This window comes from Zingiber officinale, chromosome 3B (genome assembly GCF_018446385.1).
Source record: "Zingiber officinale cultivar Zhangliang chromosome 3B, Zo_v1.1, whole genome shotgun sequence".
Taxonomy (NCBI): Eukaryota; Viridiplantae; Streptophyta; class Magnoliopsida; order Zingiberales; family Zingiberaceae; genus Zingiber; species Zingiber officinale.
Window position 1 is genome coordinate 128,176,913 of NC_055991.1, and position 27,245 is coordinate 128,204,157.

The 27,245-nt window shown below is 37.3% G+C and overlaps 3 protein-coding genes and 1 pseudogene across 5 annotated transcripts; 2 read left to right on the forward strand and 2 right to left on the reverse strand.

Moving 5' to 3' along the window:
* Window positions 1-597: 597 nt before the first annotated feature.
* LOC121968610 (zinc finger protein ZAT5-like) lies at window positions 598-1,930 on the forward strand. The gene has a single exon (XM_042518925.1). The coding sequence runs from the start codon at window positions 990-992 to the stop codon at window positions 1,782-1,784; it is 795 nt and encodes a 264-aa protein (XP_042374859.1). The 5' UTR covers window positions 598-989; the 3' UTR covers window positions 1,785-1,930.
* Window positions 1,931-3,050: 1,120 nt separating this feature from the next.
* LOC122055218 lies at window positions 3,051-4,071 on the reverse strand (annotated as a pseudogene).
* Window positions 4,072-6,703: 2,632 nt separating this feature from the next.
* Window positions 6,704-12,601, reverse strand: LOC121967667. 3 transcript variants are annotated; one of them, XM_042518023.1, is made up of 7 exons: window positions 12,397-12,601; window positions 11,447-11,494; window positions 11,221-11,374; window positions 10,677-10,753; window positions 8,814-10,604; window positions 8,230-8,416; window positions 6,704-8,155 (listed from the first exon to the last, which is right to left on the reverse strand). In XM_042518023.1, the coding sequence occupies exons 3-7, from the start codon at window positions 11,291-11,293 to the stop codon at window positions 7,512-7,514; spliced, it is 2,772 nt and encodes a 923-aa protein (XP_042373957.1). In that variant the 5' UTR covers window positions 11,294-11,374; window positions 11,447-11,494; window positions 12,397-12,601; the 3' UTR covers window positions 6,704-7,511. The 3 variants fall into 3 exon arrangements, with proteins under 3 accessions (XP_042373957.1, XP_042373958.1, XP_042373960.1); XM_042518024.1 differs by having other exon boundaries at window positions 11,221-11,318; window positions 11,407-11,494; XM_042518026.1 differs by having other exon boundaries at window positions 8,814-10,595; window positions 12,397-12,600.
* An 8,990-nt stretch (window positions 12,602-21,591) lies between these two features.
* LOC121967668 (ammonium transporter 1 member 1-like) lies at window positions 21,592-23,640 on the forward strand. The gene is made up of 2 exons (XM_042518027.1): window positions 21,592-22,173; window positions 22,411-23,640. Exons 1-2 carry the CDS (start codon window positions 21,674-21,676, stop codon window positions 23,417-23,419), a joined length of 1,509 nt encoding a protein of 502 aa, XP_042373961.1. The 5' UTR covers window positions 21,592-21,673; the 3' UTR covers window positions 23,420-23,640.
* The last annotated feature ends 3,605 nt before the right edge of the window (window positions 23,641-27,245 follow it).

A 27,245-nucleotide genomic window follows, 5' to 3' on the forward strand; every position in this document is an offset into this window, starting at 1 on the left:
AATAACGCCAACAGCATCAACACGATCACCGGTGATAAAACTTAGGATCATCCTCACGCACGCCACATACAGTGCTGAAAAAGTCCTTTCTCTACGTACATATATCACACATATCATGCCACTGATCACGGATCTCAAAGTAAATGCTCTTATTTAATTATATAATTTCATTTTTATTTAACTTAGCTAGATTTTTTACTAAAATTAAAGTTCGTTGTTAACAAAAGATTTTTCGTTGTTTCCTTCAGATTTATTCCGCACTGAACGCCAAATTATCAATTAATTAATTAATTAGTTCAAGATAACTTTAATTAAACTGTTAGCTAGCAAATCAACAAGTTGCAAGCTGTGAACAGGTATAGTAAAAGCAAAGGCGGAGAGTCGAAGATCATTCTGAAAGCAAGAACAGAAATTGGACTATATATATAAATGAATACTCGATTCGATCGAACTATTTATATTTGTTTTAATTAAACTGGATTTGCTGATCTGGTCCAGTTTTAAAGTGGCAGGCATGATATATATGGATTGAAAAAAAAAAAAAAAATTGGGATTCTGTGAAGGAGTGGACAGAAATTAAGTCCAGGATTAGGCAATATGGTTGGGAGGGAGTCGTGGAGAAGTCCGTCCCCTCTGTCCTTTGCTATTGTTCTTCCGTCCCACACCTTCCTTCACTCCACACCTCTCTTGTGTCCTACGGCCACCTAATTTTCCTCTATTTTTAGAGCTTAAACTCGTTTGTAAGAGAGAGGCAAGTGATGGTTAAGTGCCTTCTCTTTTATTAGCAACGCTATTTGATTTGACTCTGTATAAATATATACAGAGACTGCAGGGTTGCTCTCCATCCACAAGACCTCAACGTTTTTCTTGTATGCTTACCACTCTAGTGCTCACACCACCTTCTTTTCTTTTTCACTCACTTAAATTCCTCTCTTTTTCTTTCTAGCTACCTCTCTCTGTAATTTCTACACCGCCACAGATCGCTTCTCATGGAATTAGCGGCAGAAGAAGGCAATAGCAGCGCCAGCGTCTCTGACGTTGAGTTCGTCCACGCCGTCGTCAAGCGACGGCGCACCAAGCGCCGGCGCATGCTGCCCTCGCCGCCGTTGCCGTTGATCGCTGACTCCTCCTCTGCCTCCTCGGCGGAGACTGTATCCGGTACGGTTACAGAGGAGGAAGAGGACATGGCCAATTGTCTCATCCTTCTCGCTCAAGGCCGGGCTTTTTCCGAGCCGGTGGGGCGGAGGGAGGATAAGTTCACCGGCGGGAGGCTCGCCGGCGCGGGAAAGGCCGCCGGCGGGTTTGTGTACGAGTGCAAGACTTGCAACAAGTGCTTTCCCTCCTTCCAGGCTCTCGGCGGGCACCGCACCAGCCACAAGAAGCCGAAATTGGCAGCGACCGCGGCGACGGCCGAGGAGAATAAGAGGAATTCGCCGGTCGTCGCCGCCGGGAACGACAATTTGCTGCAGATAGGCCTGAATTCTTCCTTCTCCGCGAAGCCGAAGGTGCATGAGTGCGCGATATGCGGGTCGGAGTTCAGCTCCGGGCAGGCGCTGGGAGGTCACATGCGGCGCCACCGGCAGCTGATTGCCGCAGATGCCCACGTCGACGTCGCCAAGAAGGAGAAGAGCAGTTTCGTCTCTTTTGACCTCAATCTCCCTGCTCCGGCCGACGTCGGCGAGCCCCGGAGTCCGCCTTCGTCATCTGCGTTCATATCGGCCGGCAACCGGCCGCTAATCTTCTCCGGTTCTGCCTCATCTCTGGCGGTGAACTGCCATTACTGAGAAGAAGGGAAGACCCGCTTCATTAACGAAATAATGGAAGCAAAGCTGCCTCTTAATTACCACATTCATTCTTTTTCATTCACTCAATTTGGGGATACAAATTTGTTGTTTATGTGAATTAACGCATTCAATTTCTTAATTCTTTTTTCCTGCCATTACTGATTACTTAATCGATCAACGCATCACATTTCTATGATATCTGTTGAGTCATGAATGAAGTGAGCATTGCGTTCACGTAAAGTGATCGATCATCCCTTCGTATGGAAGAGTAGGAGATAGATGTGTTTGGTTTAGACGCCGCCAGCACCACCACCACATCCACCAGCAGCAAAAAGGCCATGGATTAGGTTGATCCTCCTCTACATGACTTAGTTTGGTTCGCAAGACAACTGACAGCAAACCATCACCCATCACAGATTCCACAAGAGGAAGAAGATACACACAAGTGATCATTAAGGGATGAGCCAGTTGAAGTGGCAATTCTAGACTAGGTTTATATATCTTATGACATAATTAACAACTTTGGTTGAACAACTCATAATACATTATGAACCAATGATTGGCATGTGGGTTTAGCTTATCGATTTATCCAAAGTGGTTGTTGTTGTAGTTATTTTTCTAGATTTCATTAATCTATGAATCGAACAGAGTAGAGCAATGAGCTCGTCAGAAAACACTGCCTGCCAGGTGGGGCTACCGGAGCCTCAACTTAGATTCTCAGTCAGCTCACATGGAGTTCATGTAGACCCACAAACTATGCCTTAATCTCTCGCTGCTTATTTCGGCACTTAATGATTGTGGTCACTCCAAGGCCATTGATGTGGCTTCTGGTGGTTTCTTGTTTCCCAGCTCCACCATTACTACCGGCTCCATTTGCTGCCTGTAAAATTACACAAATACCTTAAAAACTAGAAATTTGATTCACGGCATCCCAAATTTGACAACAGCCCACTGTGAGGCCGTCGCCTATTGAAATTATTATCGACATTCATGTCATGCAGATGTCAACATTATCATAACTCTTCTAATGAACACTACCATTTAGTAGTAAATATAGTGTGCACAGGTTGACATTAACAGTCAACGTTCCCCGTTGACTGAAAACCTTACAGGGTTTAAGAAACCAGCAAAAAGTAAGCAATTAGTATGGAAGACTAGCCAAGTATATTGTTAGAAGGATTCTCAGAGGGAAAAATTGCTTACCATGTCTTAGCATATTTGCTCCTTTCAAGTTTTAGGTTAGCTTTGATATAGCAAGCAGCAAACTCAAGTCTCACTCATTTGTTCATTCCTCCAAGAGTTCTGGGCTGCTTCAGTAGATGAAGAACCAGAATCACCATTAGCATCCTTAGGTTTTGAAAAGAAAGGATCCCATTCATGTGCCCCAACCGTTCTCTGGCCATCCCCTAACAAAACATAGTGTATATAAGCAGATCCAGGATGAAAAAAAAAGGAATGCAACTGGCCAACATCGATCGAAAGCTGATCTCCTTGGGTAGAAATCCGCTTGAGGTTGTAGGCAAAACAAAGAATTCTGGAACATCCGCATTATGCTGCTTGGGGAGTGGCACTTGCTCTCTCCAACATCACACTCCAACAACTTACAGACCATGGAGCTTCTGCACTGGTCGATGATCTGCCCTCTGATTGACTTTGGATTATCACCTGCAAATGAAAATAGATACTTCCGCTCCAACTTCCTTATCCTGTTCTGCCAAACAAAAACATCTTCGTCTTTGGCTGGATGGAAATAACTAGGATACGGTATCCCATAATCATTGGCATTCCATGGGCTGGCTTCCACAACCAGCATCGACATGTTTCTAGCAGCTGGCAGGAACAAAAGTTTGTTTCCCCAATCTTTTTCAGTATCAGTCAATCTTCTGAAATCCCAAGTGATCCTTCCAGCGACCAAGAAGTGGTCTTTACCGCCCATCCCACTCCACTCAGGTCTCTTAACGAGCCAATCGACCAATTCAAGAGATGCAGCGTCCCTGTGTGATATATTGTATCCCCAAAGGTAGCGTGCTATGTCAAAACCGGCATAGAAAGGCACAAAAACAGAAGCAGCGATGGATGAATCTTAAGTTAAGCAATCATACTGCTTCATTTGATTGTTAAAAATCACGTTCACTGCAAATTGATTAGTAGCATACCATCCAATGTTTGAGAAGACTCCTTCGGCATTCTGGAGTGGAGGTCCCATGCCAGCATTGCCTGTGAGCTTGCACATATTGGTCCAAAGGCTCAACTTTTGGCAATCTCTTAGCATGTCGGCATTGAAACGTGAGGGGAGATCATGGACCTAGATATACCTACCTCCGCAAGGATCGCTCTTGTTTTCTATCGTCTTCTTCAGTCATATCTGATGGTCGCTTTGACTTTGGTCGCTTATTCGTCTTGTCCAGTTCAAACATTTCATAAGCGTCTGGGAGCCGCTGGGGTTTGGACGAAACGGACGAGAAAACAACAGATTGATTTTTTATATTGGTGTAATCTGAGCACGGATAGAATGACGATATATCAGTACTGTTTTGGTTGAGTCGAGATTAGAGTTAGACTTTATTTCTTTAAAACAAATTTATCCTGTACACAGTGCTCATGGAACACGGTAATTGTCTTCCAAGATACAACAATTTTATCTTACAATAACAATACTGCAAATCGCAAAACATCGAAATCGAAGAAGGCTTCTCGAACTCTCCAATGTAAGTATGAAATACAATGTCTATTTTATTTGGAAGGAATTAAATGAGTGAAATGAGAAACTACCCTTTAAATGAAAGATATAAGACTTCTTAGTTTAATTAGATCACATCTATCAATAAAACACATTATCTCTTTATAAGATATCATCCTTTAACTATCCGGCGCTTAAATCTTTTAATTTCTCATTTATAATTTATAATTTATAATTTATAACTTATAACATATAACATGATTCTGACAAGATTGCTGTTCAGAACGACAAAGTGGAAGTAGAAGATCATGATCCAGAACATGACAGACAGCGTGGCCAAGAAACAGAGGCGTGTTGGCGGAGACTTCCCATTAGCCTTCTTCTTCGTCTCCTCCTGATGTTTAGACGCAGGCGGTCGAAGTCTCATGGAAGCCATACTCAAAACCAACTGTCAACTACCAAGCATCACTAAAAATCAGAACTTTTGCATTGATCATCAACGATCTCACAATGTGAACAAACAAAACCAAGAGGGATACCAAAACCTAGATCTGGCTCTCTGCTAATACCAACAAAAAAAACACTATTAAATGCCACTGCAAAAACACTCTCAAATTCCCTCCGGAAGAGTAGTTCAGATCATCTGTCCCCATTTCTCTCTGTCCCCATGTCCCATTGTCGATCGAACGGTTCAGATTACATCTCAAAGATGTCTTGCACATCACAAAGATGCTGCACACATCTTAAAGATGTCATGATGCTTTAAAATATAATCTGAACCGTTCGTTCAGCAATGAGACATGGGGACAAAGAGAAATGGGGACAGAGGAACTGGACTACCGGAAGAGAGCAATCCCGACCGGGGTCAATTTGGACGACCAAAGATAGGAAAATTGATTTAAAATACACATTTCATGAAGACTCCAAGAGAATTGAGACAGAGAGAGCAATGACTCACAAGAGGCATTGGCGTCGCCGAACCTCTCGCCCTAGCTAGTCTTTCATCGGAACGTGACGGCCGCTTTCATCGCCGTCGATAGCCGGTCGCTTACACCCACAAGTCAGACCCAGAAGGGCACCTGTTGGTTTATGTCGGTGCCAAAACACGGAGACCACGTTATGTCAGTAATGTCCGTGACGGTAGTCAGCAAAGCGACGCGCGCGTGACACGTCGTGCACTCGCAGGTCGCAGCCCGAGCCGGCGTGCCATAAGATGACGTGATCTCGCTTACGGCAATTTATACTCTCGTAGGGCACCGCAGACTTTAACACGTGTCGCATCGTTCCTTTCAATTGCCATGCTCCAACGCAGGGTTAATTCGATCCTGACGGTACAGGTAGTGCCCAACCTTTCATATTGGGATCGTGAAATCCACACTTAAGTAGTGGGTCTCATCATCTCATTGTGAGAGGTTGGGGCACTGTCTATACAGGCAAGGTAAAATTTACCCCAACACAGGTACGCCAAGATGTATGTCTTACAGAGTTGAGATAAGGGGTTGACATCTATGTTCGAAGGGGGATCCAGTTGCCAAATGTCAATCAACGGCAATAACCCACTCCAACTCGGAGGGCAAAGTGAGTTCAACGATTTGAATCTAAGAGTTGAAATTTAGAAAACAAATTGGTTTCACGTCAAAGTTTGATTATACTCCTATGATTCTAAGACGGCACTCGAGTTAGGTCAAAGAGTGAATGTTACAAAGAAACATGTCAATCTATGTTTTGAAGATAAACATATTTCTTGATTGTTAGGTATTTATAGGAGTATAATCAAAATATATGATAAATTATCTTATAATTACGTTTAATAATTCAATTTTTTTGGGGTTCAAAACTTATATAAATTATTCTAAACACTTAGATATTTTTAAAGAAAAAACTCTAAAATCAAATCGACGCTAAAAAAAACTCAATAAATTCATCATAATTTAAACTACCTTAACTATATTCTGAAAATTTTCAACTCGATATATACAAGTCTGCACATGCCATGTTGGGCTACCTTTTTTTTTTTTTATAATAATCTAAATATTCAAATTTTTACCCACGGACCCAATTAATTTTAAACTGGCAACATAACAATCAGATCACGAATACACGATTCAATACTAGTTTCACAAGGAAATTACTTTGAAATGGGTATCAAACTGGCAACATATTTAATCAGATCAATTCAATGTGAAATGGGTATCTTTCACAGAATAAGAGCAGGTTCTTGAAGCCACGATTCTCAGCACAAAGAAATCTTCTCAATTACATTATATTAATAGCTTATTGCAGTCAATTAAAAGTTGACCTATTCAAACTTTGCAGACATTCCAGATCAATACAGCTCATAAATGAAGACATTGAAAAGAACTTTCCCGCTTTTGTGATTGAGGAAACACATCGTCACCTTCAGAACTAGCAATCTGACAACCAAACACAGCAGCAATGCAGACAAACAAAAAAACAAAAGAATCAAATCACAGACAAATCGATGCCAACTTAGCTTTTGAACAGGCATCTCACCGACACTGCCGCACAACAATCGATTATCATTTTCTTTATATAAGCAAAGCAAGCTGTAGATAAGCAATGGTGTCCATGGGCTTCAGGATTTCCTCCTCCATTGTTTAAGTCAGCCTGACTAGTTTAAGAACTCAAGATACCATCCTCATTAAACCTGAACTGGAGTTGATCAGGTGAGGACAAAAGCCATGATAAAAGCGAAAAAGAGATCATTTGATCTCACACACTTTCAGCTATTCCATTTGTCCTTGTAGGAGAAATCACATGGTTGCCTGTTCTGAACTCTGAAGGATGGCCTTTGTCTATTTTGGGTTCAGGTAGATAATGACTATTCTGTCCTTTCAACACTCATGCAGAGAAGAAGAAACATGAACAGAAAAGAAGCTTAAAGGGATGCAAGAAATCAAGTAATCCTCAACTATCAGAGAATAACATGATTCATGCAAACATATAAAACAAAGCACTGTAACATTCTTTCTCAGATAATAGCAACCATATCGTCCACCAACAGAAGCTAAGAGGAAGGCAAGGCATCAGCTCAAACATGTATTCAATGCTTCGCTAAGCAAATCCTCTAGCACCTCCCCACTTATTTCTTTAGTGAGCTCCTCTATCTCTACCATAGTTGTTTTAGCCCAACTGAATCTTCCCACCTCTTTCCTCAATGTTGTATCCACCACCAGGATACCATTAGTCTCGGCAAACAGATTTGTTTTGTTGCTATAAAACCAGTCCCTTATTATGTCCCACACGACATCTGCCAAGGAGGAGCATGTATGAGCATTTAACTGTGCCTGACGGCATGTCCTGTTGTGTGGCCAGATGCTCATTAAGGTGTTGCAACTGAGTTCTAATAGTGCTGAATTAACACAATCAAATATGAGCCTCAGGTTAGACCGCTTTTCCATAGATTCCTCTTCTCGCCAATTGATGAAGTTGTCTAGTAATATTGGATCCAATGGACTATCAAGAGAGTGCCATCCATTAAATATCATATCCCATTCTTCAAATCCAGCATATGATAGCAATTTCCAAACAACTGCAAAGCATTCTTGGTCATCTTCTGTCATAGGCAAAGTATGGAGACTCGAAGGCTTGTGGTATAACATTTCCAAATGTGTATCCTCCCATGATAAAGAACGTGCAATTGATTCTATATGTGAAGACCTAGAGAGTGCTGAAAGAAAGAGATAGGGGAATGCTTCAGAAAGTAGAAAGTTAAGCTTCATGTGGATGCAAGGTAATTCATACCTATTTTTCCAGCATTATCTTCAGATAACTGGCTCAATTTTTCTACATCATCTTCAAATGGTGCATCTAAAATTGAATTAGGGCTAGGCTGATCCAGGTTGTTAATGAAATTTTGTTTAGGAATGAATCTCTCTTGCTTTTCATTAGATTTGTCAGCAGTCTTTCCTTGTGCAAGCATCAGCATTGCCTGAGTGAGCATAAAAAAATCTATTACTTGTGGTAAACCAAAAGAAAACATCAATAGAAAATATGTATATCAGCCAACCAGACAATGAATGTTTAAAAAAAAACAAAAGACAGTCCGGTGCACGAAGCTCCCGCCACGCAGGGTCCCGGGGAAGGATCTATTGTACACAGCCTTATCCTGTTTTTTGCAAGAGGTTATTTCCAGGATTCGAACGCGTGACCTTTGGGTCACAAAGCAACAATTTTATCGTTGTGCCAAGGCTCCCCTTCAAACAATGAATGTTTATGCCCAAAAAAACAGCATGCGCGGACAAATCAACCAATCATGTGTGTAGATATGTAGACAGAAAATATCAACCAGAATGAGATAAAGAGAGAAAATTCAACAGTGAATTGACCTTTGCAGACACATTTGTGGCAGCTACTGGAGAAGCCGCAACTATGGATTCTTCCTCATCATTTACTTTATTGTCAAAGGTCAAACAACTCTCAGTTGATTTCGGCATAAGATAAGTTCTCACTACTTCAAGGTCAGCATCATAAGTCCCCACCAAGAGAGACGAAACAGGTCTTTCTCTATTAGCTTTCTTGCTCCTCGAAAAGAAAAAACTAGATACTTTTCCGCCGAAAGATAAATTCCCATGATTGGCCCTGGACACCTCTAACACTGTGGATTTGCTGATATGAGAGTGTGGATCTTCAATTTTCTTTTCAACATCATCATAAGCTGAAGATGAGACTGGGACACTCTTTGACCTAGATAGATTCCCAGGAGAAAGCTCTCTTGAATTTATTGTCCTACCTACTGAGAAGCAGAATGCAGGCTGCCTCATTTCATCTTCTCCAACACATGATTCGCTGCTTGAGACAGTAGACTTATGCACACACTCTTCTCTCTTTACCTCAGAAATAGCAAGCATTTCACCTAACGTTGTTGTATTCCTAGGCAATGACAATTGTGCTTCTTTCATTCCATTTGACGCCATTAAAGCCCACCTTTCTGAAAGTCGTCTCTTAGCTTCTCTAATTACTGATGACTCAGGCGATTTTGAAACCTTACTGAATGAAGAGAGCGAGCAAGGACTGCCAGATCTGTCCCATGACTGCCGTGATGTTTGAGTCACTATATCCATCTCAGAGTCACTAAATCCATCATCATTTTCCATGTAATAAATTTCTGACAGATCAAATGAACTTCCTTCCCGACCACATCTGTCAGAGACCACAGAAGACAACAAAGATTCATCCCTCTTATGTCCACTAAAAGTCTTTTGCATCTGCCCAGTACTTCTGTTGACTGTGTATGCAGTTCTGAAGGCTTCAATCTCTGATTGGTCACCAAAATGGTATTGCCTTACTTGATACTCAGGTGATATGGTTGGAGTAGGTACTCTGGTGGTTTTTCCGGTGCTTGGCTTCAGGACCACTATCCTGGTTGGGTGGGAGACGCTTTTGGCCATTGAAGTATTAAAACTCAAGTCACATTGGTGAGTTTTTGTTCCACATGCACTCTCATTATTTTCTGGATATTCCTGTTTCTTGGCCATTTTTGTAGACTGTGCTTCAACGTCTTTCGATGGTTTCAATACTGTAGTGGGCTTTGTCTGAGGTGATGCAGCAAAAGGAAGATTGTTTAGTTGCTTTGTGAACAGGGAGTTTGGTTCATCAAGAAATTTGAGAAATAAATCTCTGTTTGAACTGAGAACATCCAGCGCATCTTGAAATTCTTTAGAATGAAGAAACTTCCCGTCAATAGCTAAACTCTTTGCCTCCATGAACTTTTGACGGGCAAGCATCATTTTTATCTCGTTCTGATTACCTTCACAGCTTCCCCTCTTTTGAGTTGATTTCTGCCAAACTTCATTTGCACCTCCTTGTTCCTTTTGACGATCAGATTGATGAGTCTGAGAAGGAACTGCCTTGTTAATTAATATATCTTGTTGATGGCAATCTGTACGTGCTGCAAAGTAAGCTTGATTAAGGCCTTCTTGGGACTTATTTTGGCTATCTTCTGGGCATGGCTGAGGTTTTAACTCATCATCAAGACCCATCAATCGAGCAACAACACTGAGTGGTTTCTGCTTAGACTTTATGTCTGTTGACATCTCTTGAGCTATCAGCATCTTCACTGGTGTTCCAGACATCTTGCTTGAAAAATTCTGTTTTGGATCATTAGTTATCTGAATCCACTATGGATCCCAATTAGCAAGATCAACCAAAATGTATGCTTCATTATCAACCATAAATTACTATGTTCTTACCTGTTTGTCAATTATGTTAGTTTGACATGGAATGACAGCCTTTTTGACATAAGGTTTGTTTTGACTAACTATAGAACCTGTTCAACAACCAGATGGAATCAAACAAAAGAAGAATAGTGCTTTCATAACAAGGTTTCAGCATTAACTTAAGTGCAATAGTCTACATAAAATGAATATAGAGACAGCAAGAATCGAGCCAACTGACATTTCTGTTTGGTAAAAAAATTTCAAAGAAAACTGTATGGCCATGAAACAACATAAACATTTTTAAGAGCAAAGCATCTTAACTAAAATGAAGAGTGAAAGACAAAATCTTATCATTCAAAAGTACAATGCATTTGCACCAAAAAAATATGTGTTGAAAAAATACATATCATAGAAAAGATCAACTATGTGTTTGCTATCAGCAAATTATACTTTGAAATTATAGCTTCAAAATAGATCCATAACAAGTGTCACATTCAAGTCAAATCTCTAAATTAAAATAACATAGTAGTTATAACCATTGTCCATTCAGATGTGTTTGAAGAGTCTAAATAAATACCATATCTGTGTGCTTTTTCACTTAACATCTTGGTCCCGGACATTCTGTCACTCAAGTCAAGTATGTTGATCATCCTTCCTATACATCCAGGCAACGACCTTTCAAAATTCTGTCTTAGCGTTAAACTCGCTCATCTTATACCTGGAAGATTAGACTAAAAGAAGAGGCATAAATCAGCAAAATTACCTCAACTATTTCTCAGGTTCAGCACTTGCACACCACTTACCATTGTTTACAATGACAAGATCTTCCCGTGAGAACTAGCTCCTTCAGGCTACAAGAAACAAATCAGCAGGTTAAGGAGTGGTAGATTAAAGGGCAAAAGATGCACACGTCTTGTGACTTGGGTTTTCATTCTTAGCTCACTACAGGGGGGGATCTTCGCATCAATGATTTAAGAGCCAGTAAAAACGTAGTTCAAATTGTACAAAATCATTACAGACAGACTTCTGAGTTTATTCGTAAGACAAATAAACGTTAACAAAAATGCTGACAGAAGACAAGATAAAGATGCTACTTTGAAGTTCCATCATAAAAAGAGACAGACTAATCACATGAATCGAAACTGAAGAATTCGAGGACCGAGTGTTAAAGCAAGCAAGAAAGTGAATGACAAAGGATCAAAGGGTACCGGAACATGAAAGAGTAGATAGGATAGGTAAGCAAAAGCGACATGACTTTCATCGGAATCTTATTTTAAAAAATCATACTGCAAGGGAGAAACGTTCTCCTTAAGGAATCACTGCAGAAAGGCTGCAACTTTTTGAAATTTGCGAAACATAACAACAAAGCATAGGAGAATACTTTCTTTGGGTCAAACAAGATACTCTTGAATCAGGACCTTATAAAGCCCCAAATCGAAGCTCAGATCTCAAAAATCCTTATGAAAATTCAAAGATGAATAAAAAAATGACCGATCCAAACCGAGAATCTCGGGCACCAATAAATTGAATCAGGAACTGTGAATTAAGGAAACAATAAAGGAAATCCAGAGGAAAAAAATCTGCATTCAACTCCAGACAGAGAGCGAACAACTCCAAGAGTCGAGATCGGGGGACAGAGAGAATATGAGGTAGAAAAAACAGAAACCTGATGACAAAGACTAGGAATCTAAAGGAGCTAAAGAAAGACATATCATTTTTCGTATCCATTCGAATAGATCTCCTCGTCGCCTACCTTGTTGCTCGTCCCAATGGGACGCCGCCACAGCAGCCGCCAACGACCTAGCACCAGAAACCTCCATCCCTCGGTCTTCTGGTGCGCTCGCAGTTCGCAGATCTCGCCTCTGGCTGATGCCTGTGAATCAAGAGAGCGGCATTGCAAAGGCAGTTGGGAAGACGACTGGTCTCAGTAGTCGCAATAGACAGTGATCTTATTCATTTTTTGCAATTAAATTATGGGTTTAATTAATATTTAAACCACCATAATGGAAACTAGGTTCAAGTATTTTTGCTAATTTCAGAAATTATTATTTAAATCGAATAAGTTATTTAATTATGGGTTTGATCTGGTTGTCTTTAGATGTCCTCTTCCTCTAATTTATTTATATTTCAATAATTAAGCCACTCAAATATTTTAACTCTTAAAGTAGATCAACATGATTAAAAAAAATACTAATTGTAAAACAACTGTTTGTTTCATTTTAAAAACCTTTTATTCTAATTTTTTATATAAATTTTTGTTTCAAAATGAATCTCAAATACCCTTCAACACACCAAATTAGTATTTAAAAATCTAATTTTTAATAAATTTAAGTAAGGGAACAAGTTTTTTTTTTTTTACTTTTGATCCATAATTAAGTTAATAATAGATAATAATGGATAAATAAAATTAATTTCAACTGATAAAATATTTAAAATAAGTTTTAAAATAAAATGTTAGTTTTGAAGTTGAAAAAAAACAAATTAACAATTTCAAATGAATGAAAATTATAATTTTTATCTCAATGGAAAATGTTTAATCCTCTTAATTGCAAAACCTTAAATAAAAGTCGGTTTGAAAAAGCCCACATCTAATAAATTAAGCTCTAAATGATATAAAAGCATCAAAATACATGGAAAACAAGGCTCAAGATCTTTAATAAGTTGAATTGAGAAATGCCTATTCTAAATTGAAATATATAAGAACAAATAATCTAACAAGCTCATTACTGAAAAATTATGGTATCAATGATCAAGTATTACCAAACAACTTTAAAAGGAACTTTGAAATGACCGTACAAGAAACAAGTTCCAATGATCTTTCAGTCTTCATTCTGATATCTGAAATCTTGGAATAGATGTCTAAAATAAGCTTAAAAATTTCATAGAATCAACTTTGGAAGATTCAAACCTAACAAATTGATTCCTAAATGATTTTTTTTTGTTGTTTTTTGAAAAAACGAGGGAATGGGGGGAGGAGAGCAACATAGTCTCCTACAGCACTTGAGCTAAATATAAAATAGTTATCAAAGTGTAGCAATGCAATACAAGAGCATGTATCAGAACCACAACAAATCAAAAGCTAAATCAATTGAAGCACAACAAATGCTAGGATTCAAAAACATCGCAGTAAGACAAGGCAACGTCCGGCCTCAATTAAGATCAAGGTGGCCTGAAGGAGACTGTCGTTCCTGGAGTAGCCTCCTACAATAAGACAGAAAAAGCAGAAACCTTAAGCAAGTGAAATATTATAATGAACAATTAGCAGATAACAGTGAATACAGTAGTCAAAACAGGGAAACAGCTAGCCTCACATGAGGCAAGAGATTAAGATGTTTTCTGACACTGTCTAGACAATTTCATGTTAAGAAACTTTAACGCGCGTCTCGAGCAAAACAATGCAAAAAACACAATGTCAGCCATGATTTGACCATCGAATTGATACATTATCTTTGCAATCTGTAAATGCGAAATTAACTTACGAGCTGTCTCCCTAGCAGATGCAGCATTCCCATTTGGAAGACGTAAAAGAGAGAAAAAAAACATGGAAAACGATGAACAGGTTCAAGTTTTTTTTGGTGGCCATAGTGAAACCAGCTATTCCAGAAATTCGGTGCTTCCCATCAGCTTTGTTTACAAGTCTAAAGCTACTGAGACTCTGAGAGGGAGTTGGTTGATAAGGAGCAAGGAGAGTCTCCAATTGGCTTGCAACGTTGTTTCCTGGGACTATCATGCATACCATTGATTGCCGGTGTTCCTTTTTACGGCGTTCCCGAAATCTACCAACGCAACCAGATCTGTCTGCAAACCGTTCTTTTGTTCCATGATTGTATCTATAAATTATTACTATGCATTCCTATTCCATGACTTATATAATCCGTTGGTAAATTCTTCAAACACCTTATAGATGCCAAAATAAAAACTACACATAAAGAATAGATTCAAGTAGAATACAAGGAATACAAAATGCACCAAAAGGATCTTAATTTTATTTGCTGTTTGTAATTGTGGATTATTCACAAAGACCTGAAAATGCAAAAGCACTCACCACTGTTGTAGCTCAAACGGGTGAAATTGAGTTGGTACTTGAATAGGGTTTGCCACTAGAGAAGTATGATTCAAATCACGACAGATGCAAATACTGTGTTGGATTATCTCGTGTCGTCTGTCTAGTAAGACCGTTCGGCTAAGATTGAATAAGCCCTCGTAATTTACCCTGTTTCAAACTATGTGGGGCTACCGTGGAGGGTCCGCTAAGGTGGACTTCACCTTTTGCCACCAGATTACGATTGTTGTAATCAAAACCTCCTCAAAAATACTTTTATTAGCCTTTATATGAGTCTCAAAAGCATTGCTTAGTCGATTCATCTTACTATATCAGTCAACTGGAAATAATATTGGAACCGAATTCGAAATTCGGATATCGTGTTTCTACATCCCTTTGTGCTGTAGAAATTTAAAATTTTATTTTATGATTTAACAATAAATCGAATACTATTTTATTTTATGATTTAACAATAAATCAAATGAGTATTCGTATAGATTTTTAAAGTAACATAAGCATGATCTTTAATCTAAGCATGTATTACAATCTAACCATTCGAACAAGATCCTAAAAGCATAGCAAATATAAATTATCAAATAAATAATTCATCTAATATCAATTTAATCATTTTACTTAGACATTCTAAGTTATCTAAAATAAACATATTAGAACATTTAAGCATAATCTAAATAAACTTTTAACATATACATCAAAAAAAAAAATATATATATATATATATATATATATATATATATATATATATATATATATACAGAAATGATATGCTGCGGACCAAAGCCGAACGGACTGCTGCGAACATGCTTCCTGATCAGTCACCAGACCGATCAGGAGGTTCCCTGATCGGTCTGGTGACCGATCAGGGAGCATATCATTTCTTGATCGGTCACCAGACCGATCAGGAGGTTCCCTGATCGGTCTGGTGACCGATCAGGAAGGCAAGTCCGCAGCGGTTCGCACGATTTTGGTCCGCAGCATATCATTTCTGTATATATATATATATATATATATATATATATATATATATATATATATATATATATATATATATATATTAAAATACAAGTTAAAAACATACCTCCCAAAAAAATCTGTGTTTAGAGATGACTCCAACTATTCCGGTTTTAGCGGAATAACTCTTCGTTATTTGTCACGAACTCGTGCTTTCTTCGTTTAATCCGGTCCATGATCGGAGTCCTCTTTCCCACACTTGATCGCACTAGATATCAAGGGTCATTTCCATTGAGATGATCTAAAATGTCTTCCTCGAAGATGAGGAAGGGACTACCCAATTACCCCTTCACAAGAGATTGTCATATAGCTCTCAACAAGGAGTTGCACCTTCCAAAAATATACAAGAAGATGACAAGGAGATGATACTCTTTCGATGGATGAAAAGGAAGAAGATATATTTTCTTCCTTTGAGAGGGCAGCTTAAATTAGTGATGATGGCTGCTAAAATTCTCCAAAGAGAAGAAAAATGATTTTCTAAATTTTCCAAGGAGAAGAAAGAATTGTTGTTCGAATTTTCCATGGAAGTAGCGTAGAGGTTGCCACTCCAAATTTTCCAAGGAAAAGTGTGGCTGCCAAAATTTTTCAAAGAGAAGGAAAAAAGTGTTGTCCCAATTTCTTCAAAGAGAAGATAATCATTTTATTTGGCTTTCGTACTTCTCTCCAAAGAGAGTTGGCTGTCATGAACCTCATAGAAGAATGGAGTTAGTGGAGTGGAGAAAGTTGCCAATAGGCTAAAGAGAAAAGAGAACTCATGATATTTGAATTAAGTCTTAATTTTCTTATAATTTTTATTTTTCTTCTCACAATTTTATATAAAATTAATGTGATTATAATGTGCTTGGGCTTTCAAGGCCCATTGTCCATCTTCCATCTTTATCTATTGGGTTTTTATAACTTTTTTAGAACCCAATAATGCAAGTCCATTGTAATTATATCAACGATCCAATATCGTTAACGCAACAAGCACACTTGCTTGCTATTACAATAACATAAATATGATTTGCAGACTTTGTGTGAAACTCTCCACTCTCCTTATTTCCATTGACGGGAAATTAGTCATAAATTACATTTGATCATATCAAACTTTATTTGTCAATATACTATTTGATCACATCAAATATTTATTCGCCAAATTCAACTACTTGAATTTGACTTTCTCAACTAGAAATAGGGAAATCAATACTTGTGTGACCCTCGATGGTTTATGAACACAGCTAATCGTGGATTTATAACTTTTTATGATTCAGGATGATGCTCATCTTTTATTCTGGCATATCCTTAATAGCCTCATCCTACGACCAACTACTTAATTATAAGATGTCAGAACTAATTCTGATTATTACCTAACGAATCATGGTAAGAGCATGTAGCAGTGTCACCCCATGAATTCCTAAGTATCACTGAATAATGTCTGCATGAACCAATTGATTATAGTTAATGTATAGTCCAATCCCTTCATCTCATATATCCCGGTTGAATATATAAATATTGGTATATAAAGGGTTGTATATTGATTTGACAACCATGTGATATATCTTATAGTGATATCACATGTGCAACTAGGAAACTCATTTCCTAAAATATATCTTACAGCTCTGACAAGATAAGAGATGACCCTGTGGGTCTGTGATGAATCCCTGACTATAATACATTGACTCTTATGTGTTTCATTACTATACCCAATCTCACCACCTGATGACCCTAATGGAGTCGACAAATGAGTCAAAGTACAACCCCAACAAATAGAGTCTTAGTGTTGTTCCGGGTCATAAGGATTACTAGTTTACAACTATAACTAAGAACTTATCCACTCGATAAATGATAACTACTTGGAAAGTGTGTGAGGGATGTTCGATGAACTCACCGTATGATCACCCATCTATATGTTTGAACATCTCTATATTTTTACCAATGAAACGTTGTACACTACGCCACAGATGCTAGTCCGTAGCTCGAGCGATCTTTTATTCTTGTTTATTAAGCAGTCAATTGACTAGGAATAAATTTAGAATATACAGTGAATATTGATATATTTTACGATGACCATCATATGTGTCACCATATCTCACTATAGTATATTCAAGGATTTTATCTATGCATCTAGCATGAGTATAAATATAAAGTAAATATCAAATTGAATTATATTAAAATAAAAATTATTTATTTATAATAGTCAGTAAAGCTCTAGCTAATAGTTGGCTTTACAGAGCATCTACTCGAATAAATAATTCATTAGTCCGCTATCTCATATGAATCCAGGTATGTCCATCTACTATCTAGTTCAAAAAAAAATGTGACTAAATTCTTTAGATCACGGCCTCATGATTTATTGTTAATCGACTGCCATAATTTGACAAAATCATAATTTCATGATTTCAGATTCATCAAATGATTGATACTCAAATTCCGACTATATCTTTAAGATTCCTTCAATTGTATAGTATGAGTCATTCTCAATTTATGAGGATTTCATCCTTATTTAGTATCTAGTTAATCTCAACTTTCCTGACACCCATGAACTCTTCATCTTCGGGACATAGTCGATTGCTCAATGTCAATCACCTTTAACTTACCAAGACTTCCACTTATCCAGTTAACCTTAACTCATCAAAACTTTCACTTGCCTAACTTTAGATCAACCTTCACCTATTAAGAATCTTAATTGCTTAGAGTTCACTCCTTTATAACTTCAACACTTGTAAATATCCAATCACCCTTAACTTGTCTATACTTCAATTATCCACACCAATTAGACTTCTCATTGTCAAGTTTTTAGTCTGACCCACTTAGACTTCCATTAAAATCTAGTGTCCAATTAACCTTGAACCATTATGAACTTCATCAATTGTCAAGTACTTTGGCAATTTTAACTTAGACAAAAAATTTCTAACATATTCATTTTGCATGCTCAAATTTGTAAGCACAAAATTCAGAACCTTGTGTTCTACTAAATGAGTTAGACAACATAGTGCTCAAACTAAAAGATATCATTCAATCATATTCCTAGAGCATCAAAATCCTAAACCATTAAAAAAACCAATGTTACCTACCTAACAAACAGAGGTCATAGATGCTCGATGTGCCAATGGTTGAGGCTGCTCACGAGCACCAACAAAATGGCATTCAGTTCAGCAAGATCAGATAGACTTTTCTTCTGGTATGATTCTATAAACTTTCTACGGCATTTTTCTTTTTGTTTACTATTTACTTCTTTTTTGTTTACTTCCTTTTACTATTTGCTTCCTTTTGTTTACTTTCTTTTGGAATAAGACATAGAAGTCAGATTTTAATAAGCTACAACTAAAAAAAACAAAAAACAAAAAAAACTCCAAAATTTATGATCACAGACACAGAAGGGTCATTGCAAATAATTGGATCCGGAAGCACCACAAGCCATAAAACTTGAAATTTCCTATCAAGTATAGAGTTGACTTTTTTTTTTCTTTTGATGTAATTAAGATCCAAGATGACATTGCCGTGCCACCATGGTACTTCAGGACCACTGTATTCATTAATCAATTTAATGATCGAAGAATCTGAATGAATCATCTTTATTTAGTATTTTTTTTTTGTCAAAGGATGCACCATTTATTGACTTTGAGAATCATATCCAATGATATCTAAAAAGTCAACAATGTATTAAAACCCAAAAAAAAGTCATCAGTAGATCGATTTCAATGAAACAGATGTTTAACTTTGCAATCAACCTTAATTCGTAGATAAGATTAATATGTAAAGATACGCAATTGATCAATATTTTTAAAAATAAAAATCTCATCTAAAAGTTCTCTAAATTTTAAAACAATTCTTCTCGTCTCTAGCAATCTCTAAATTTTAGATGTACTTTTCAAGGTAAAAGTTCTCCATTCTCGTGAAAATTCGATCAAAAATAAAACTTAGAAATTATTGCTTAATTGAAATCATAACTAATGTTTGAACTAAAAAGGCAAGTTAGTGTTTGACAATGATATAAGAGAAAATTAGCGTTTAGATTCTGGTTGCTTAAACAATACAATTGCCCGAGTAGGAAGAAACCAGATAAGACCGTGGAACAATAAATGAAGCTATAATATTTTAAAGAGAGAATTCTATTCATCTAAAGTTTAAGTTGACATTTTGAGATATTTTAGTTTGACATTTTGCGAACTCTGAAATTTATATCTTTTAAGCAACTTCAAGTACAAACGTACCAAAGGTATCATAATAAGAATATAATTGGAGCCCTTAAACAGAGATTCCTTTGGTCACGTACTTGTGACAACATTCTTAAATCTCAATGAACTAAACTAAAATTTAAATATATGATTCAGGCGATTCAAATCTCATTCATGAATCTTCTTAAGGGTTGCAAAGTTGGATTTGGCCACTTGATGACATGATAGTTAAATTAGATTCAAACTATCATATCAAGTCTAATTATTTTATTGCACAAGTCAAAACTTGCATATCTTTACAGTTGCAGGCCCAAATAATATTTTCCCAAAAGAAGATTTTATTCCAACAAAAAAAAACAATGAATTTCAAATGCTCATATCTTTCTTTTACTCAGCCAATGTCCCCTTCCAATTCAGAAATACTTATTGTGACAGAGACTGGTGACCAACTTGAAAAGAAATATGTGCACAATTCCTGTTCAGACGATTTGGAATGCCATGACTTTAAATCCAGAGAGTTAGCATCATGATTAGTTTCAAACTTTCACATTAGATGAGAGTTTAAATTTCTGAATACGAACTGAAAAGTATCAAACAAATTGATCCCATAGAAAATGATATAGTGATAAAATACATAAAGAAGTAATAAAAAGATTAGAGTTTAAATTTCTGATTAAATTACACTTCATATTTATGATTTTGAACTAAAGACAAGCAAATAAAAGAATCATAAAATTGAATTGGTTGGTTATGGGACGAGTCTACTTTATAGCTTTTGAATCTGTGGCGCATTTCTTTTATGATTTTGATATGCCACAGATTAGAAAATTACAGAGCCATAGACTCTCTGGTTTCTCACGTGCTGAAGGAATGGACAATAAGGCAAGGCATAAATAAAACAGAACAAGATAAAATGATGCGGCATTATGTGGAAGGGAATAGTTGAAGCTGACGTTCATAATGGCCCACTTTGGAAGGCCAAATAATAACCTTTTTGAAGAATTATTCCAAAATTTATAATTGGTTTCTAAAATTTAGAGTTTTTTTTAAAAAAATAAAATACTAAATAAAAATGAAAGATTTAAAAAAAGCATTCCAATATTCCATTAGTCCTCAAATATTTATTTTTAAATATATACATTTATACAAGAATGGTAACATACACACTAGTGGTGCACATTATGTGAGTATCATGTATACTTTTTTTTATATTTTTTTTTAGAGTTTAGGTTTTGGAATTTCTTGTTTGGACTGCAGTATTAAAGGTAAAAAAAAATTAAAATAAATAAAAATAAATTTACACATGGTGCATCGTATGATAAGGATGCTTAAGACGAATATATTCATTTTTTATCATCACAATAGATATTTATCTTCATAACTTTAATATAAATATCCTAAATAAATATCATAAATAGCAAGCCCTTAAAATTTTTTGTGATACCTGAGAATGCATTCAATATTGTATTTTTTTAAAAAAATAATTTAGTATAAAATTTTTAATTTATAAAAACTGGAATCCATAATGTCCAATTACTTAATACTTATTCTAACTGAAAAATAAATATTGAACTTCTAGGACAAATGTAGTATTAAACGAACAGTTTCCAATGAAATCCCGTTTCATAAGGGCATCAGTGTAATTTTTGATAAAATGTGGCCTTGCTTTTTGTCGCTTCCTCCGCTCATGTAGAGTCTCCCTCCCCTATAAAATCGACTCCACTCCCCGTGCTTCGTCCTCCATCGGGAGGGCCGCGGAGACAGAGGCAAAGGCAGAGGAGAGCGTGGTCGAGGCAGCGGAGATGTCGTGCTCTTCTTCAGATCTGGCACCGCTCCTCGGCGGAGCCAACGCCTCCGCCGCCGCGGATTATATCTGCAACCAGTTCACCGACGCCGGATACGCTATCGACACCACCTACCTCCTCTTCTCCGCCTACCTCGTCTTCGCGATGCAGCTCGGATTCGCCATGCTCTGCGCCGGATCGGTGCGCGCCAAGAACACCATGAATATTATGCTCACCAACGTGCTGGATGCGGCAGCCGGCGGGATCTTCTACTACGTCTTCGGCTTCGCCTTCGCCTTTGGCGGGCCTTCCAACGGCTTCATCGGAAAGCACTTCTTCGGCCTCAAGGATGTTCCGGAGCCCAGTTTTGACTACTCGAACTTCCTCTACCAGTGGGCTTTCGCCATCGCCGCCGCCGGTATCACCTCCGGCTCCATCGCCGAGCGCACCCAGTTCGTCGCCTACCTCATCTACTCAGCCTTTCTCACCGGTTTCGTCTACCCTATCGTCTCTCACTGGTACACAATCTCTAGCATCTCGATTTTAAATCACATCTCTATGTTGTTGCTCTGTTTGGACCCCTAAAATGAAGGTTTTGGTTTCCATTTGGTTGCGGATTGAAGGGGTTTCGTTTTCATCGATCGTGTTGATTTTGGCTTTCATTTTGCAATTGATATCTCTGAACTTGTGATCTGATATTGATAGGATTTGGTTTCAATTTTATGCTGACGGTGTTATTGTGAAATTATGATTAGGTTTTGGTCAGGGGACGGATGGGCAGCGGCCGGGAGGAACGCCGGGGAGTCGCTTCTGTTCGAGTCGGGAGTGATCGACTTCGCTGGGTCTGGAGTTGTGCACTTGGTAGGAGGCATCGCGGGACTGTGGGGAGCCCTCATCGAGGGTCCGCGCATCGGACGCTTCGATCACACCGGCCGCTCGGTGGCACTGCGCGGACACTCGGCCACTCTGGTGGTTCTCGGTACCTTCCTTCTCTGGTTCGGCTGGTACGGATTCAACCCTGGCTCCTTCACCGTCATCTTTAGAACGTACGGCCCTAGCGGTTCCATCCACGGCCAGTGGTCCGCAGTCGGGCGCACCGCCGTGACGACCACTCTTGCCGGCTGCACGGCCGCGCTCACCACCCTCTTCGGGAAGCGACTCCAGACCGGCCACTGGAACGTGGTCGACGTCTGCAACGGCCTCCTCGGAGGATTCGCTGCCATCACCGCCGGCTGCTCGGTGGTCGAACCCTGGGCCGCCATCATCTGCGGCTTCGTATCCGCCTGGGTGCTTATCGGCCTAAACAAGCTCGCGGCGGCGCTGAAATTCGACGATCCCCTTGAAGCCGCGCAGCTCCACGGCGGCTGCGGCGCCTGGGGAATCATCTTCACGGCGCTCTTCGCGAGGGAGAGGTACGTGAACGAGGTGTATCCGGGGAGGCCCGGACGCCCCTACGGGCTCTTCATGGGCGGTGGTGGCCGCCTCCTCGCCGCTCACATCATCCAGATCCTAGTTATCGTCGGCTGGGTCAGCGCCACCATGGGCCCGCTCTTCTACCTCCTTCACAAATTCGGCCTCCTCCGCATCTCCGCAGAGGACGAGATGGCCGGCATGGACCTCACCCGCCACGGCGGCTTCGCGTACGTCTACCACGACGAGGATTCCATGTCGCAAAACGGCAGCCCCGGCTTCATGCTCAAGTCCTCGGCGGCGCGGGTGGAGCCGCGGACCACTCCCGCCGCCACCAACCAGCAGCAGGTCTAGGCTTTCCACCCACCTCTCAATCAAATCGCTAGTGATTTTCCTTTCTAAAAAAGGACCTTTTGATTTGTCTACGCTTACACCATCCTGCTTCGAAATTCTTATGTACAGCGTAATAGGATTAGTGCGTCGAACAGTGTGTGTGTGAGGGTAATTGGATGATCGTTAGAACTTTTTTTTGTTCTCCATTGTTTATCTGATAAAATTTCTGCTGCTTTATCTCACATTTACATCACAAAATGGCGATACCTCTAGACAGTATGTGTGATGAATTCCTCAATTCAACCGAAAAACAGGAGTCAATTGTTGCCTGTTGGTGGTGCCGTATCTAAACAAATAGGCAAGAAACATGTGATCGGGATAAATTAAAGGTTGATTAAACAATCTGAGAACGGCATGTGATTGGGATAAAAGTGATTTTAAAAATATATATGAGTAATGAATAGGGAGGAATCCGAGACTGGCAAACCACAAATGTGGGAATGGATGGGCACTTGAAACTTGACCTATGAGCATAGTGCCAATAAAATATTTTACACGTCTCTTTTATTTATTTTAAATTCGAGCAAAATTAAAGGTCGGATGTGATGAAGTGTGTATAGTTGCAGTCCTCGTGATTGAATTCCTATCTTCCTTCCATCAGGTCCCAATTTGTTTTTTTCCCAGTTAAAATAAAATAAGGATATGTATATTCACTGGCATCCAGTGCCAGTATCTCCAATTACTCAGATGCCCTTAACCATTTTCTTATATTATTAAAATACCTCTTTCTAAGATTGGAAAACCCAATTTTACAATAACAACAAGAGAGGTCCGAAGTTAGCTCTCTTTTTTCTTCAACTTGTTGGCTCCTTTTTAGTGCAAGTTCCATCGGCAGACAGGGTAGCTGAAATTTCAAATTACACATCATGATTGCTCAAAGGCAAACAGTCAGAAGCTTTGAATGTCGAACCCATCAGAATCACCAATGCACGACGAAAAGTTGGTCAACGGCATCATCGACGGATTTCCAAGAACCTTCTCTTTTACTTTCTTTTTCCCAAGAATCGCATCTGTCTACACCGATTCGAAGGTAAGACTTAAGAGTCTATTCAAACGAGGAACGTGATCGATTTGTTGATTGACAAAGTGGAAGGACAAAAAAAAAAGAGGAGAGATGAGAAGATCGATCGGCAATCTACTGAGAAACTGGCTAAGGTTAATTTTTAAAAATGGTGTCTTGGAAAGAGTAGTTGCATTTGCCACCTACCCATTCAAATGCTTTTAAGGCAGAAGGTAGAGAATGGTCAAAGAAAGCAGACTTCGAGAACAGCAATTAATGAGTAAAACTTGATGTATTGCATCACGAGCTGTTGACTTCAAATCATTATTTATGTATTGCAGCACGAGCTGTTGACATCAAACTCACTATTTACGCGGGAACGGTGTCATTAAGACCTATTTGTGTATATATGTGCAATGTTTTCAAACCCTGTTCGAGCCCTAACTATCCCTCTGTCAAGGATTCATAAGACGGTCAAAAAAAAATAAAAAAATAATAAGTCTTTAATAATTTTTTTTAAGAAAATAAAATTTTTCTTCATCCTTTTTCATTCAGACTTGGACCGACAATGATAAGTTTAAAAATTGAAAAATGATATGTTTAAGGAAAAAAACTTAATGAAAAGCTCAAGGATAGACATATAAAATGATGAGATTAATAAAAAGTGAAATGGTACATCATGACTTTATGTATCTATCCTTGAATTTTTTTTCCTTGATCATATCATTACTCTTAAATTTTTATTTTAAAAAATAAATATTAATTTAAAAGTAAATTTTTATATAAAATTTAGTTTTCTAACTTTTGAGATGTAAAATTATTAATTAAATTTTTATATTCAAGTTTTGATAATAATTTTTTTCAATTGATAAAATTGTTAGATTATTTAATCTTTCTTAAGACATTGTTGAACGTAAATAAGATTTTATTAATTTTAATTTTAAAAAACTTCTTTCCGTCAAGCTACAGGTATAGTTAATAATATTCTATAAGCTATTCATGCATTAGAAAAATAATTTAATGTTTTTATAATATTCAATACCTTAAGTGCGGTTTTTAATTCTGGATTTATTATTTCTTTTAAAACTTTTAATTCTAAAAATAAATCTAAACCATATTACATGTCATGTGTTAAAAAAATTTCAAGATTTAAACATTTTATTTTTAAAAAATTATCATCAAGCAATTTTAAATTTTCCATGTCATATAAAAAATTAAAATTATTTTCATATATTTTAAATTGTTCAAATCTACTTTGAAGTGAAGAAATAGCATGGTCAATAATATAATTAAAATAATTAATTTTAAAAGATTCTTTAGGTGAAAGCTTCACCTCATTAATTTTATTCTCATCAAAACGTTTATTCTTCTAATTACACGTTTTTCATGAAATTTTCGTTCTATATTCATTTCATTTGCAATCTCTTTAGTAGAAATCACAGCAGATATGAATCCATCTATTCTATAATCATTAAAAAAAGAAACAAGACCTTTTAACTAATCTAATGTAATAACAATATTCATATCTTTATACTGTAAAGATTTACTGACAGTATTAACTGCAAATAATATATCATACCTAATAACCATACCTAATAAAAATTTAAAATTTTTAAACTCATATGTTGCTAAAGAATTTGCTTCACTTTTTGTTTTAGGATCATAACTATTTTCTACAAGTTTATATAAAGCTTCTCTTATACGTGGAGTTTGATATTTTATTGTTTTAACACTTTCAAGATGATTTTCCCAACGTGTTTGTGATAATGATTTAAGAGTTAAATTAGAAACATGATCTTGTAAAATTTTTCATCTTTTTGTAGAAAAAGAAAATAATGAGTAAATAAGTTGTATCACACCAAAAAATGTTATAACACTAGGACAAGAATGAGCAATATCACATAGTACTAAATTAAGACTATGACAATCACATGATGTATAAAAAGCTCTAGAATTTATATCTAACAATTTCTCTTGTACGTCTTGTTGTTTACCTTTCATATTAGCCCCATTATCATATCCTTATCCTCTTATGTCATTTACATCTAGTTCAATTTTCTTTATTATATTAATAAGTGTATCAAAAAGACCTTTTCCTAATGTATCATCTACTTTTAAAAATTCTATAAAATATTCTTCTATTTTGATTGGACTTGTTGAAATATCTACACATCTTAATATAAGAGACAATTGTTCTTGATGACTTACATCAGGTGTACAATCAAGTATAATTGAAAAATATTTTGCTTCTTTTATTTTTTTTAATTATAATATTGTTTACTTCTTTTCCTAATATATTTATTAACTCATTTTGTATATTATGCCTCAATAATGATTATGAATTTTATCATTTTGTATATGTTTAAGGTGTTCTTGCATTATAGGATCAAATTCTACAATCATTTCAATTAAACCTAAAAAATTTCCATTGTTATCTTGATAAATTTTCTCAATTGTACAACGAAATGTCAAATTATTTTTTGCAAGATTTTTAACTATAGCAATAATTCTTATTAATACATTATTCCAATGTTCTTTTTTCTTATTTATTTTTTCTTGTAAATTTTGATCAATTGTTTTATTTTTAACCAATCTCATTTCAATATCAAACCAAATATTCATCTTACTATTTTATTAAAAATCTTCCCCCTTTACTAACTAACTTTGGTGAAGCCTAAAATGCATTTACGTTAATGTCCTTTTTTCTATTCATACTAAAAATAATTCCAAGGTTTATTAGTAATCCCACAAGCGAAACAATCAGTGATCTAGAGTTCGAGACTCAGC

Bases quoted from the DNA above. Each gene is read 5' to 3' on its own strand.
- LOC121967668 (XM_042518027.1), top strand. From the start codon at position 21,674: ATGTCGTGCTCTTCTTCAGATCTGGCACCGCTCCTCGGCGGAGCCAAC. The intron at 22,174-22,410 runs GTACACAATCTC...AATTATGATTAG, and splicing joins TACCCTATCGTCTCTCACTG to GTTTTGGTCAGGGGACGGAT.
- LOC121968610 (XM_042518925.1), top strand. From the start codon at position 990: ATGGAATTAGCGGCAGAAGAAGGCAATAGCAGCGCCAGCGTCTCTGAC.
- LOC121967667 (XM_042518023.1), bottom strand. From the start codon at position 11,293: ATGATCAACATACTTGACTTGAGTGACAGAATGTCCGGGACCAAGATG. The intron at 10,605-10,676 runs GTAAGAACATAG...TGGGATCCATAG, and splicing joins CTAACATAATTGACAAACAG to TGGATTCAGATAACTAATGA. The intron at 8,156-8,229 runs GTATGAATTACC...TCTTTCTTTCAG, and splicing joins AGATAATGCTGGAAAAATAG to CACTCTCTAGGTCTTCACAT.